Source organism: Staurois parvus, unplaced genomic scaffold (assembly GCF_062004578.1).
Source record: "Staurois parvus isolate SC_StPar_1 unplaced genomic scaffold, SC_StPar_1.0 ptg000486l, whole genome shotgun sequence".
In the NCBI taxonomy this organism is placed as follows: domain Eukaryota; kingdom Metazoa; phylum Chordata; class Amphibia; order Anura; family Ranidae; genus Staurois; species Staurois parvus.
The window spans coordinates 1,259,205-1,274,703 of NW_028318282.1; the positions used below are offsets into that span (position 1 = coordinate 1,259,205).

General features: G+C 43.2%; 1 protein-coding gene across 1 annotated transcript in view; it reads left to right on the top strand.

The window, feature by feature from the left end:
• The first annotated feature begins 10,818 nt into the window (after window positions 1-10,818).
• The window catches only part of LOC149452253 (ankyrin repeat and protein kinase domain-containing protein 1-like), a 45,491-nt gene continuing 40,810 nt past the window's right edge, over window positions 10,819-15,499 (top strand). Inside the window, exon 1 of the mRNA XM_089689573.1 lies at window positions 10,819-11,003. Coding sequence (XP_089545699.1) covers window positions 10,870-11,003 — 134 coding nt within the window. The 5' untranslated portion in view covers window positions 10,819-10,869. The remainder of the gene's footprint in view (window positions 11,004-15,499) is intronic.

The window sequence follows — 15,499 nt, forward strand, 5'->3', positions numbered from 1 at the left end:
AAAGGCATGGCCAGCCCTTACCTTAACGCCTTGGATGTATAGACAAATCCACCATTTTCTACGTAACTCCCCACATCTAAAGGATTATTCAAGACCGCTTACTGCTTTCGAAAAACTCTGCTTTACAGATCTCCCACAGAGGCTTGTAATATCCAAATTATATTCCCTATTGGAAAGTTCCAATACATCTCACTCACTGAAGGCCTGTGCAGCCTGGCAGCATGATCTAGAAATTTCAATCTCACCAGAGGAATGGAACCACATTTACGATCACATGCATAAAGGTTCCATATGTGTTTCTACACAAGAAAGCAACTACAAAGTTTTTTCCAGATGGTACAGAGTTCCATCTGTGATTCATAAATTTGATCCTAAAGTGCCAGATTTATGCTGGCGATGCTCCCAGGCAAACGGTACTCTTCTACATATATGGTGGGAATGCCCGCTGCTGCAGCCCTTCTGGAGAAAAGTTTTGGACACCATTAGACAAGTAACCACTTACACCCTAGACTTTACACCAGCACAATGTCTACTCCATCACTCCTCCCTTCCGGTGAGGATTTACCGTAAGTCCCTTGCATTACACATGTTAAATGCGGCAAAGCAGTGTATCCCTGTTCATTGGCGATCAGCCTATATTCCCACCGTACGAGAGTGGATTCTTAGGATCCAGAGGATTGCTGAAATGGAGGAACTGATCTCAGTGGCAAAAGATCACCCCGAGCGATTCAGGAAGACTTGGGCTTGTTGGACCCATTTCCAATCTACTGATACTTACCTTGGCTTGCTGAAGGATTGAACGAGAAAGACTTGGAGACACAGAAGGCCTCTAGAACTTTCACCTCGGCATTAACTCCATTAACGGTCATTCACTGAATTATATCGCTAATTAAAAAGATGGAATTAGATACAGCCAGGCTGTTACTAATAGATGTAACTGGTTTGGTTATGCTTATTTAAATATGAACCTCATCATCCAACCACTTCCCCCCCTTCTCCCACCCCCCCCCCTTTTTCTTTTTTTTTTCTCTCCCTCTCTCTCTCCCCATTCCCCCCTTCTATTTGTCATGTGCGTCTCCTCCCACCTCATTTTGATATCTCATCTCATATTCTTCCTCCATCCCCACGCTCCTCTCTTTCTTTTCTTTTCTTTCTCTCATTTACACCCTCTTTTCTCATAGTCACGGAACACTCATAGCTATACAGATGTAACAATATTCTACAACAGTAGCCCACATTTTTTAGAGATGGAAATATATGTCATAGATGCCTTGAGAGGATACTTTTGTCGACCACTTCAGAATCCGCTTATGTGTACTCTCCTTACATAGAGCCTAGTGTATACCATAATTATCTAAATTACATGCTACTGTCAGTATTGCTATGGTTACATCTATCACTTTTGCCTTACTGTGGAACTCCGTCCTCTGATGTTCTACAAATTAATATATTGTCTTGATCCCGTCTGCGTTACGGGAGAACGTATAAGAAATTTTGCACGGACTGCGATCCGTATCTGTCTATCATTTGTTTACCTTTCATACTTCAATAAAACGTTTTTGGAAAAAAAAAAAAAAACCTACTGTAAATCATTTTATCATTGCATACTAATGTGGCCTTTAAGGTGCTAAACAGATATTTCCATACACAAATAGCTAAATTATAATTCTTTACAATGTCTATTAAAATTGTACAAAAACACACTGGAGTTGATTTATTAAAACTGGAGAGTGCAAAATCTGGTACAGCTGTGCATGGTAGCCAATCAGCTTCTAACTTCAGCTTATTCAATTAAGCTTTGACAAAATAACCTGGAAGCTGATTGGTTTCTATGCAGAGCTGCACCAGATTTTGCACTCCAGTTTTAGTAACTCAACCCCATTCTTTCTGTCCTCTAGCCAGGAGCGTAGCATGTACAATATGTAAAATCACAATGCCTTCCATGAAGGGACTTCTCCCAAGTGTCCAGAGGATTATTTTTCTTGACTCCAGCTGGATTATTCTTTTGTGTTACACACATAAAGCTTCTTCGTCTTCATATACAAGCAAAGAAAATATATCATTATAACATGTGTTGTCCACTTAAATCTTCTGAAACATATTCATTCATTTAAATTTGATTTGTTCATTTATAAAACTGTTTATTTCAGCCCACCAATATATGTAAAATACACGATGTGGCCCCCATAGTAAAAAGTTTGGAGACTCCTGAATTGGAAAGTAGAACTTGATGGATACATGCTCCTTTCCTTACAGCTAAATGTCTCTATGTCCTTTGGAGGAACCATAACTATGCACTTACAGCTATATTTACAAGTCTAGCTCTTCCATAAGAAAATATAGAAACATTTTTCCTCTTTGGATTGGAGTTCTTCTTTAAAAAGACAATCATCGACCTGACACTGGTAATCCCCCTTTGTAATATTTTGGTGGGTGGAACTGAAATGTCTCTTCAGGTGCTTATGCACATATTGTTCTGTACCAAGTAAATGCCAGGTTTCGTATCTCCCTAGTTTGCTCTCTCTAATAGTTATTGTTCCTGATCCTCCTGGGAAGATCTTGTTGGAGCTTGGAATGATGGTCACCACAGGCCTAACTGGGAATCCTAAACGGTAATGGAAGTTACCAAATTATACATTATTGTAGCTAGTTTATGAATACATGTTGATCCTAAAGGGAATTCTCAATAAATCTATTTTTGGATCAGCCAGCCAAATGATCACAAAAATAACAAAACAAAAAAACCCCCAAAAGGTTCCACATTTTCAAGGTGAACAGAAGAATCCTCCTGCTGTGCTGTTGTATTTTGACAATGGGGACTCCTCTGCTGTTAGCACTGATTGAATACAAATTTTCCAATAAGCCCGTTCATAAGAAGTCTATCATTACAGCAACTTCTCACAAACAAGAAGAGACATAGATGGATCAAAATTCAGCTGGTCTCTCTACTTGAACCAGCCGAATTTCTATCCATCTATGGCCAGCTTAACTTTACAAATCTCTATGAATAAATATACATGTTATATAAATAACTGTCCATCTTTTATCCTTAAATCTATCTTTGAGCTTCATTTTAGTGAATTTGCATACATTGAGATAATGTCATTGTTTTAAATGTAATGTTTATAAGCTAAAGTTTCCCTTTACGTCCAGGTGCTCAACACATGGGCATGTGGCCTACCAGTGCCCTATATGTGGCCTGCTGTACCCTGAGCTGGGTTGATGACCTTGAGAGCCTTACATATTGGAAGCCAGGGAAATAAAGAATTAAAAAAAAATGTATCAACCTGATCTAGACTCTCCATGTAGACAAAACACAAAAATAAATGATAAAAAAAAAACACAAGCATCCCTTCTAGCCATCACTCTCCAGTTCTCATTGACGAGATAAAATACTCTGGGTGAAAATTGCCAGTACTAGGTAATTGTCAAACATTTGTGCGGCAAGTGCAATGATTGCAATTTGGAATTTTAATTAATTTATTTCAGGTACTTATACAGCGCCGTCAATTTATGCAGCGCTTTACATATATATTGTACATTCACATCAGTCCCTAACAATCAAGGGGCGTACAATCTAAGGTCCCTAACTTACATTCCTACATACACATACTAGGGCCAATTTAGACAGGATCCAATTAACCTACCAGCATGTCTTTGGAGTGTGGGAGGAAACCGGAGTACCCGGAGGAAACCCACGCAGGCACAGGGAGAACATGCAAACTCCAGGCAGGAGGTGCCGTGGCTGAGATTCAAACCAACGACCCTAGTACTGCCAGGTTTTAATGATTTCAAACCTATGAAAATGCCCCTTACATGTTAATTTTTTGTGCAAAAGACCTGGAGATGTCCTGATAATACTCACCTAAATGAAAACTTAGGCTTTATCACTATATGAAATAGCCAATTGGGGAGGTAGATGGGTGAGAGAATTCTTTTTAAATAGCATTCTAAAAGAGCCCATGTTTGTTTAAAATAAAGATAGAACACATATTACAATATCATGTAAAAAATAGAACCTTTTTTTTTGCAGTATCTTAGTAAAGATAAAAACTATTTATCACATTGTAGCAGGGGCGGACTGACAACTCATGGGGCCCCCGGGCAATAGGGGATCATGGGGCCCCTGTATCCTTGCCCAAACTCAAAAAACCCTATACAAAAAGGTACCAGGGGCATCTCATGGGGCCCCCTACTGACCCCGGGCCCTCGGGCAGTGCCTGAGTTTCCAAATGGTCAGTTCACCCCTGCATTGTAGCACTACCCCCTTGGGGGTTTCTGTTGAATTTATGTCCGCCTATATTCTTGCACAACCAATCAACATTTTTCACACACGCGTTCATTCATGATCAGCCTTAAGCATTGGGTTTGTTTTTTTATTGAGGGGATTAAACTTGGATGGGGTAAGGGGTGTATAGGATGCCCTAAAGAAATCAAAATCTGAGGACAAAATTCCTGAACTATTCACAGGTTTTCCTCTCTGACACACAATCTCAGTTGGAATGCTAGCCAGCAGCTCCAGTTGTAGTACCTCAGCAACTAAATTAAATCCTTTCCACCCAGCAATCTGTCGGTTTTCCTTCCTGAGCAGGGGATCTCAGCTAAAGTGCACAGTCACTAGAATGGGGCTAATCTGGTTTCCCACCAGAGTGCACCTTCCCCTATCCGCCCAGGGGGTGTAGATGTACTCATTCAGATCCTCTCCTGTACAGCTTGTGGAATGGCTGCTGCTTCCAGGCCTATCAGCTGGGCTGTTGCTTCCTTGCCACACATGTGGTCCTCTGTCAAGGGACCAGTGAGTCCTGAGGTTTCCTACTCTCTGATTCCAGGCTAGCAGGCAGGACCCATCCCAGACCTCCTGGCAGCCTTCTTCCTCCAGTCTTACATCGTCCTGTTGACACTCCTCTCCCTCCACCACTCTCCAACTCCTGCCACTGACTCTAACACCTCTTAAGGGAGTCCAGCCCCTTTCCAAGCCTCCTGTTGGGGATTGGCTGAGATCCCTCAAAAGGTGCAGCCAACCACTCTTCAGATCCACTCACTGACTCCAAGGCCCTCCTCCGAAAGCCTCAGAGCAGGGGGAAATTCCAGAGGGGTTGGTCTGCAGAGCCTCTCAACACTGACCAAAGTTTGACCCCTCTGACTATCTCATCTGAGCTGCTATTCAGCTCCTCTCTAGCCATCAGGGATCTAGCTCCACCTAGTGTAACTAGCAGGGTGCTACAACACTGTCATATTAAACATACAACCTGTTCATTGCAATAATGCATTAGCTTTTTCACTGCCAGAGCCGTTTTTGCATTCTTTTTTGCACACACAAATCATTTAAGGTCTGAAGATTACAAAAACCTCTTCAAACATATATATTTTCTGAAAGCAGACACCTTAGAGAATAAAATAGCCATAACTCCAATTTTTTTATGTTATGCGTTATTACCGCAAAGGTCTAGGAAACGCATCATTGCCTTTAAAAAAAACCTACTAAAGTAAATTTTAGGGCAAATAAATGCAATAAATTACCCAAATTTCTGGTAAAATATAAAAGATGAGGTTGCGCCAAGTAAATAGATATCCAACATATCAAGCATCAAATTTGAAATTACAAATTTCAGTACCCTATATTTTCTATAGGCGATGCTTTCGAAAGCCCTATAGGTCATCAATTTAGAGTTACAGTTACCGAGGACATCTGGTGCCTGAATTATTGCTCTCACTCTGGTGTGCGCGGCAATATGTAACATGAGCATCGCAATCCATGTTTTCATGCTTAGATGCCCTGGCGTGTGTGTTTACATTCATACATGCATATATGTGGGGATGAGGGATGTGCTTGGGTTAACTTTATTTTTTTGCAAAAAAATAAAAAATAAAAATTACATAATTTTTTTTTCCATCACATAGTGGACACAAGGTCCTCTATGTGATTTTTGGTGACCGGTTCTCATTATTGAGACATGCAGGGTCTAAAGGACCCCCAATGTCTCTACTGGATGTAATGCAATACATCTCTCCCCGGCTGGAATAGTTGTGACAACAGACGTCGCCTTCCAGGTCACTGAAAGAAGGGGAGGAGAGCAGACGTTCGTCCGTTCTCCTCTCTTCCCTCCACCTGCTGTCACCCGCCATGGAGCTCCCCGGGCCTGCAGATGGGCAAGAAGTGCCTGGATGCATGGTGGCAGGGAGGTACCAGAACTGGGGGCTGTGGAAGCAATTGGGTCGCAGTGCAGCCGCCCAACTGCTTCAACCCGACAGGCAGGAGTTTGCCTGTCAGTTCTATACACAATCCCGGTGGCTGCAGCTAACAAATATGCCCCCATCACATACTCATTACTTACTGTGTTTAGATATTTCACCCGAGTGTCAAGCACAATCACTTGTGTCACCTGCCCCTGCTTCCTGACATCTTTGCCTGCAAGGACTTCAACCTTTGAGAAAATAAGAAATCCAAAATGAAGTATGGTTTCATTCAACGATGATAAAACATCAACCTGAAAATCATTTTACATTTTATTTTCACGTTTTGAAGTGTGTGAAATGTGTCATATCTGTCAAGATTATATTTCATGTGCTGACCTGTACCACTAGAGGGCGCACTTATCTATACAGATACCAAACAATCAATGACTGCTGTGTGAAAGCTATCAATGGTCAATTCACAGCTACATGATTCCTTTATTAACTTCTTCATGCCGATGGTAAGCAAATATACGTCCTCTACATAGTTAGTCTGGCTGTAAAAAGACAAAAGTCCATCCAGTTCAACCATTAAAAAACAAAAAAGTTATAATCCTATACCCACAGTGGATCCAGAGGAAGGCAAAAAAACCCAGCAAAGCATGATCCAATTTGCTCCTGCTGGGAAGAAAATTCCTTCCTGATCCCCCGAGAGGCAATTGGATATTCCCTGGATCAACTTTACCTATAAATGTTAGTATCGTTATATTCTGTGTATCTAAGACAGAATCCAGGCCTTTTTTAAAGCAATCCACTGAGCTGGCTGGAACCAACTCTTGAGGGAGTCTTTTCCACATTTTCACAGCTCTCACCATGAAGAAACCTTTCTGTGTTTGGAGATTAAATTTCTTTTCCTCCAGACATAAAGAGAGCCCCCTTGTCCTCTGTGATGACCTCAGGGTGAATAACTCTACACAGAGTTCACTATATGAACCACTGATGTATTTATACATGGAGATCATATCCCTCCTGATGTATTTATACATGGTGATCATATCCCCCCTTAATCTCCTCTTCTCGAGAAGAATAAATTCAGTTCCTCTAATCTTTCCTCATAGCTGAGCTCCTCCATGCCTCTTATCAGTTTGGTTGCCCATCTCTGTACTTTCTCCAGTTCCCCAATGTTCTTTTTGTGAATTGGTGTCCAAAACTGAACTGCATATTCCAGATGAGGTCTTACTAATGATTTGTACCTGGGTAATATGATATCTCTCTCTCTGGAGTCTATACCTCTTTTAATAAGAGAGGATTTTTTCACTTTAGAAACCGCAGCTTGGCATTGCATGCCATTATTAAGCTTGTGATCTACCAGAATCCTTCTCCACCATTGATTCCCCCAGTTGTACTCCTCCTAGTATGTATGATGCATGCATATTCTTAACCCCCAAGTGCATTACCTTACATTTATCAACATTAATCCTCATTTGCCACATAGTTGCCCAATTAAACAGTGCATTGAGGTTGGCTTGTAAATTGCAGATGACACCAAGCTGTGCAGTGGAATAACGTCCTTACAGGATGTCTTCAAAGACTGAAATGGGATTTATAATCCCAGACCCTATATCGTTTATAAATATCAAAAAGTAAGGGTCCCAACACTGAACATTGGGGTACACCGCTGACAACCCTAGACAATTCAGAGTATGAATCATTAACCACTACTCTTTGAATACTTTCTTTTTTAATTTCTATCCATTTACATACAGATTTTTCCAAGCCCTTAGACTTTACCTTACACATTAGCCGTGTGTGGGGAACTGTGTCAAACGCTTTTGCAAAATCCAAGTATACCACGTCCACCGCCACCCCTCTGTCCAAGGTTTTGCTCACTTTCTCATAAAAAGAAATCAGATTTGTTTGACAACTTCTGTCTTTCATGAATCCATGGTGTCTGTTGCTTAAAATATTTTTTTCCAGCAAGAACTCAATTATGTGGTCTTTTATTAAACTCTCCAGTATCTTCCCAACTATAAAAGTTAAACTAACAGGTCTATAATTACTTGGTAAAGATTTTGACCCTTTTTTAAATATTGGCACCACATTGGCCTTACACCAATCCAGTGGTACTATGCCAGTCATTACAGAGTCCCTAAAAATTAGAAACAATGGCTTAGAAATGACAGAGCTCAATTCTTTAAGGACCCATGTGTGTATGCCATCCGGTCCAGGTGCTTTATTCACCTTTATTCTGTCTAAATATTTTTGTATCATATCAATTGTGAGCCAATGTGGATCATCTGGAGCTGTGTCAATACCATGCCCATTATGGACAAGAGCTCCCCCATGCTCCTTTGTATACACAGAGCTGAAGAAGGTATTTAATACATTTGCCTTCTCTTTGTCCCCAGTCACCCACTCTAGATGATTTTGTAAAGGGCCTACATGCTCAGACCGGACCTTTATACTATAACTATATGTGAAGAATTTTTTGGGGTTGGTCCTGCTATCTTTTGCAATCTGACGTTCGTTTTCAATTTTTGCAGCCTTTATTTCCTTTTTGCATATTCTGTTATATTCTTTGTAACATTTAAAAGATGTTAGCGTTCCTTCATTTTTATATTTCATAAAAGCTCTTTTCTTCTTATCTATAGCTTTTTTAACTTTGGCCGTAAGCCACATAGGTTTGATTTTTAGCCTTTTAAACTTGTTGCCCATGGGAATATAATTTTGCAGTGTGTTCACATACAGTCTTTTTGAAGAACTCCCATTTCTGTGTTGTGTTCATTGATGCCAATATTCCCTCCCAGTCTAAGTCTTGGAGTGCAGCTCTCAGCCTTGAAAAATTAGCTCTCTTAAAATTTAGTGTTTTTATTTTTCCTGTGCTTGCTGTTTACACCTAACAATAAATGAAATCATGTTATGGTCACTGCTACCCAGATGTTCTATTATGTGGACATTCGTAATAAATTCTGCATGGTTTGAGATTACCAGGTCCAGCAGAGCATCATTCCTAGTTGGGGGCCTCTGTGAACTGTACCATAAAATTGTCCTGTAGTAACTGTTCCTGCAATACCATTACTCCATTCAATTTCTGGGTAGTTAAAATCCATTATTCATCCATTATTATCACTGTCCCAGCCCTTGCAGCCCTTTCTATCTGTGCAAGGAGCTGAGTCTTCACCTCCTCATTAACACTGGAAATCCTATAACAAACTCCAATGATTACCTTTGTAGTCCGCACCCCCATGTGCAGTTCTACCCATAATACAGCCTCATCACACTCTCCATCAACTAGGTCCTCTTTTACACTCGCTCTGAGATCACTTCTCACATAGAGACAGACACCGCCAACTTTTCTATTTCCCCCGTCTCTCCAAAAGAGAACATAGCCAGGAATATTAATGGCCCAGTCATGCAAAGAATGAAGCCAAGATTCAGAAATACCAATTAAATTTGTAAACAAACCTGTGCTAAGAGCGCACGCCCTGCACACTCCCAGCATGTGTCGGTGTTCCACGGAAAGGTCCCGATCTCTCCTTGCGATCGGGACCTTTCTGATCATGTGACTGCTGTGCCAGCCAATCATGGCTAGGTGTCTATTGCTTGCCGTGTTCCTGTTAGGTAGGTTTGATCTCTCTAATTGTCCTGATTAGATCAGGTGTGTTCAGAGCAGGATGCCAACCCATGTGTGCGGGCCCACCAGGAAGGTGTACCCTGTATGGGCCAATCATCTGCAGCTGGGGTTTTCCATACAAGGACCATGCAAGGTGGGGAATGCTCCCGGCTGCAGATGATTGGCCCATACAGGAGACAGCCCCCTGGCAGGCTAACACACGTGGGTTTGGATCTTGATCTGAGCTCCTCATGAGTCCTGACCACCAATGTTGGGGGTCATGCAAGTTTTTGAGGTGTGAAATGTCTGGGCTCACTCTTCCTATATACATACACAATACACATCATCCACATATACAATGACACCGAGAAGGAGCAATGCAATATGATAGAAGACAGGTTCTCTTTATACACTCCATGTATTTATAGAGACCAGGACATGAGCTCTGCTTGGGAGTCATTAGAGGAGGGAGTGGTCCTTAAGGAAAAAGGATGCAACAGAGGAGCTCTTTGAAGATGGAGGAACCCACAGAGGGGCCCTTGGGGAAGGAGGACTTGGTAGAGGGGCCATTAGGGAAGGAGGACTTGGCAGAGGGGCCCCCGGGAAGGTGGACCTGGGGACATTGGGGAAGGAGGACGGGGGGGGGGGGGGGCTTTGGAAAGAAGGACCTGGCAGATGGGCCCTTGGGGCAGGAGGACCTGGCAGAGGGACTGTTGGGGAAGGAGGACCTGGCAGAGGGTCATTGAAGAAGGAGGACCTGGCAGAGGGGCTCTTTGGGCTCTGTTCGAATGTCACTGTTTAGACTGGCCAGCCTCATACAGACAGAGCCCTGCACCAGAACACAGAGGAGCTGGAGCAGCACAGCTTGGAAGTACCCAAGAAGTGAGGGGCGGGGCCGAAAACTAGTTCCAGAGCGGTCACGCCCCCTTTCTCAGGCTGTGCTGGGATGGCTCTGCATCGCTGAGCCACAACTCCGTCCCTACTACGGGGATAGGCGGGGTTTGGTTTGTTCATGCGCAGTGAAGCTGTCACGGTGTCGGGTGGTTTACAGAGCTGTCATCTGTCCGGCATACGGCGGAGACATGCTGAGACTACCGGCGGAGGATATGGAGGGGATGCGGATGATCGGGAGCGGGGGGTTCGGTCGGGTGTTCAGAACACGGAGCAAGAAGCTGGGGATGGAGGTCGCGGTGAAGATTCTGGATCGGCAGAGCTGGTGAGAGACCGATCGTTCTAGAACATCGTGTATGGAGTCTGTTCACCATTGACCGATCCCAGGAATACAATGGGGGTCTGATCTGTGGAGGCCATACACACAACAATCCCATCAGCAGGGTTGGATCTAGCCTGTCCGATGTGGGGGTGCAGTGTACAGGGGGTCAGCAGGACAGAGGATTGGGGGTTCAGCAGGACAGAGGATGGGGGGGGAGGTCAGCAGGGCAGAGGATGGGGGGGGGGGGGTCAGCAGGGCAGAGGATGGGGGGGGGGGGGGGGTCAGCAGGGCAGAGGATGGGGGAGGAGGTCAGCAGTTTATAGGGCAGACTACAGAAGCCATTAGTGTGTAGGACAGTGTATGGGGGGTTATCGGAGCAGAGGACAGTGTGCAGGGGGTCAACAGAGCATATGACCGGGTGGAGAAAAGGGGTTATGAGGTCAGCAGGGCAGTGTAAAGGGGTGAGGGGTCAGCAGCAGGGTGGATTTGATTTAAATCAAACTGATTTAAATCACTAGTCGGTACGGCTTGATTTAAATCCTAGTTTTCTACATAAAGACTAATTCTTGCTGGTTTAACTTTAATATGCAAGTAGATGAAGATTTTTAGAATAACAACTTTTCATATTAGTTTTTTTATCCCCAGTTTAATATATTTGGACAATTTTTCTGTTGTATTTAGGAAGGAGAAAAATAATCATCACCTTAATAATAACAATTTAAATAGATATTTATTCAACTGAAACAATAACATTACAGCATATGCTATTTGCTTAACCCCCCTGGCGGTATTCCCGAGTGTAGCTCGGGGTAGAGTTTCAGTACCAAAAGCGGTATCCCCGAGCTACACTCGGGCTTACCATGCGGCGTTGCTCAGGGAGTCCCTGCAGAGCTTACCTTGTCCTTCGCTCCCGCGATGTGTCCCCTGCAGCGTCCCCGGCCATCTCCTCTGGCCGATGCCGGCTTCCGTGTTCCGGTCCCTGTGACGTTGGGACGTACGGGCGCCGGAACTGGCAGCAAATTTGAAATTTTTTTAAAAATTGAAATTTTTTTAAAAATGATTATTACATAGTAAAACATTGCTGTTTCAAAACATTTCACATACATTTTGTCCCTACTGCTTTGTCCTGTCCCCTGCCTGCATTCTTACTGTTCTTTCTGCCTGGAAACTTAGAAAAGTCCATGGCGTCCAAAAAGCGTCCCTTTAGGTCAAAAGCAGTTTTAGACCAGCTAGAGAACAGCGATAGTAAATCAGAACCACTTGCAGAATTGAGTAATAATGATTCGTGGGGGAAATTCGTCATCAGACACTGAAAACGATTTTGCGACTTTGCTCAGTGATGTGCGAACTTGACGCTCTATTTCAAATTTCAGTGTTTTTGGTTTGATTATATTATTGAATTAAACTTATTATTATTATATTATTTTTTATGATTATTTATTCAATTATAATTTTTGATTTTGTGTTTCAAGTTTTACCATATCCGGAATGTTTACTAGACTCTTGTTCGGACAGATTTCAGTGAGTTATTCCTAAACTACAGGCCTACAATATAAAAAAAAATACATATTTCCATGCAAAAAAATGGTACCGCTTTCAGCACCAAAAATCTGAAATAATCATACCGCCAGGGAGATTAAACAAACATCCATGTTTGTTAACTAATTTGGCTAAACAAAATATATATATTTTAAAAAACTTAGACTGTCAGCCCCTTCCTCCTCACACTTAGTTTCACTTTCTTCTTGTGCAGATTTATTCCACTCCAAACAATCAGAAAAATATTGTTTGAACTTCTTGAAACTTAGCACTGAAGGGGTTGATTCTGTATTCATAGGTTTGTAGAAGTTAGGATGAAGGTCTTTTTTCTTAACTCTGTTCATGTTATAACATTTTTGCTGTGAAGAAGAGGCATGTGATCTCCGCTGAGTCAAATTCAGTTTTGAGAACTGCAAAAGTAAACCAAGCATCTGTGATAATATCTTGTAGGCAGAGAAACTGCCCAATAATCTTTCAAAAACCTCTGGAAGAGCATGACATTGTGAATGGATTCATGGAATTTATTTACCCAAAAAAATATTCATATACAGCCTTATTCTACATAATTAAAAAACTACCGTATTTTTCGCTCCATAAGACGCCCCTGACCATAAGACGCACCTAGGTTTTAGAGGCAGAAAACAGGAAAAAAAAATTCTGAACTAATGGACTGCAGACATAGTACAGGGATGACCAGAGACTGCGGACAGCACAGGGATGACCAGAGACTGCGGACAGCACAGGGATGACCAGAGACTGCGGACAGCACAGGGATGACCAGAGACTGCGGACAGCACAGGGATGACCAGAGACTGCGGACAGCACAGGGATGACCAGAGACTGCGGACAGCACAGGGATGACCAGAGACTGCGGACAGCACAGGGATGACCAGAGACTGCGGACAGCACAGGGATGACCAGAGACTGCGGACAGCACAGGGATGACCAGAGACTGCAGAACAGCACAGGGATGACCAGAGACTGCAGAACAGCACAGGGATGACCAGAGACTGCAGAACAGCACAGGGATGACCAGAGACTGCGGACAGTACAGATGACTGCTGACCTTTGGGGAGGTGGGGAGCGGGTACCTGAATTGGACAGGTACCCGCTCTTACTTCCGCAGAGTTTTTGTTTGATCTTACCTGTTCCTCTATCCAGCCACGCGCTGTCTTCCCGGCTTCTGTAATGGCGCTCGGCATGACAGCCGGGTGCCCAGTGCGCATGAGCGAGAAGCACTTGCGCTTTGTGATTGGTCCGGCGGCTTCTGGGATCTGTCATGTGTCCCAGGTACCGCCTTGCCATTCACAAAAAGCACCGCTTCTTGCGCATGCGCACTTGGCACCCGGCTGTCATGCCCACACTACAGAAGCCGGAAGACAGCGCGCCGCTGGATAGAGGAACAGGTAAGATCAAAGAACAAAGAAGTAAGAGCGGGTATCTGTCCAATTCAGGTACCCGCTCCCCACCTCCCCAAAGGTCAGCAGTCCTCTCCATAAGGTCCCGCTGCAGAGCTGAGCGGCCGGCCCGGTATTCTGCACGGCGGCGGTGGAAATACCGGACAGGCTGCTCTATATTCGCTCCATAAGACGCACTGACATTTTCCCCCCTTTTTTGGGAGGAAAAAAGTGCGTCTTATGGAGCGAAAAATACGGTAATCTTTATTTCATGATGGAATAACCTTTGGATGGTAATATATTTTCCTCAAAAAGCATTTTATTTAAAAAAATCTGATTTAAATAAAAAAAATAAATCAGATTTTTATTTTTTTTTTAAAAAATCATTGATTTTTATCCACCCTGGTCAGCAGGGCAGAGTACTAGCTGGGAAGGAAGAGATCTGTTGAGTGCCCTCATTTCACGTCTCAGCATAAATCTATAGATTGTAAGCTCTGCGAGCCGGGCCCTCCTATTCCTTTTGTACTGAAATGTATTGTAATTGTACTGTCTCCCTTTATATTGTAAAGTGCTTCACAAACTGTTGGCACTATATAAATCCTGTATAATAATAATAATAAAATCTTTCCCCCTAAAAAAACAGCAAAAATTCCCCCTGCAAGCCAAAATTCTGCCAAGAAAAATGCAATTATTCACCCTCCTCCGAATCCCCCATCTCAGCACAAATCTTTGCCACTGAATCCCATCTCCTAGCTCCAATCCCCTGGTTTCCCTGCAAAAATCTCCCCTGTCCAAAAAACAAAATCACCCCTCCTAGCAGAAATCCTATCCCCCAAATCCCCCCTCCTATCATAATACTCTCCCATTCCCTCTCCTATCAGGGCACTGATGATCAGTGTGCCCTGATGATCAGTGTAGCCCCAGCAGTACCACCTGTCAGTGCACATCAATGCCACCTATCAGTGCCAGTCAGTGCTGCCTATCAGCGCCATATATGAGTGCTGCCTGTCAATGCCCATCAGTGCCTCCTCATCAGTGCCCATCACTGCAGCCTCATTAGCGCACATCAGTGAAGGAGAAAGATCACTTATTTACAAAATTTTATAACAAAAACTAGGAAAAAAAGTTTTTTTTTCAAAAATTTCTGTTGTTTTTGGTTTGTTTAGCAAAAAATCAAAAACCCAGAGGTGATTAAATACCAACAAAAGAAAGCTCTATCTGTCTCAAAAAAAATTTCATATGGGTACAGTGTTGCATGACCGTGCAATTGTCAAAGTGCGACAGCACTGAAAGCTGAAAATTGGCCTGGTAAGTATTGTTCTACGAGGGAAAATTGGGGTGGGGGGGGGGGGGGTATGTTAAAAGTGGTGATTTAGGGGGATTTGTGTGGGGAGGGGGGATTGGGGGGGAAGATGATTTGTGCTAGGAGGGGGAAATGGGGGGGATTTGTGCTGGGTGGAATTTGAGAGATGGGGGGGGGGGGCAAAGATTTGTGCTAAAAGGGGGTATTTCAACAGAGGGTGGATTTATGCTGCTGTACTCAGTTTTTTTTTTGGGGTGGGG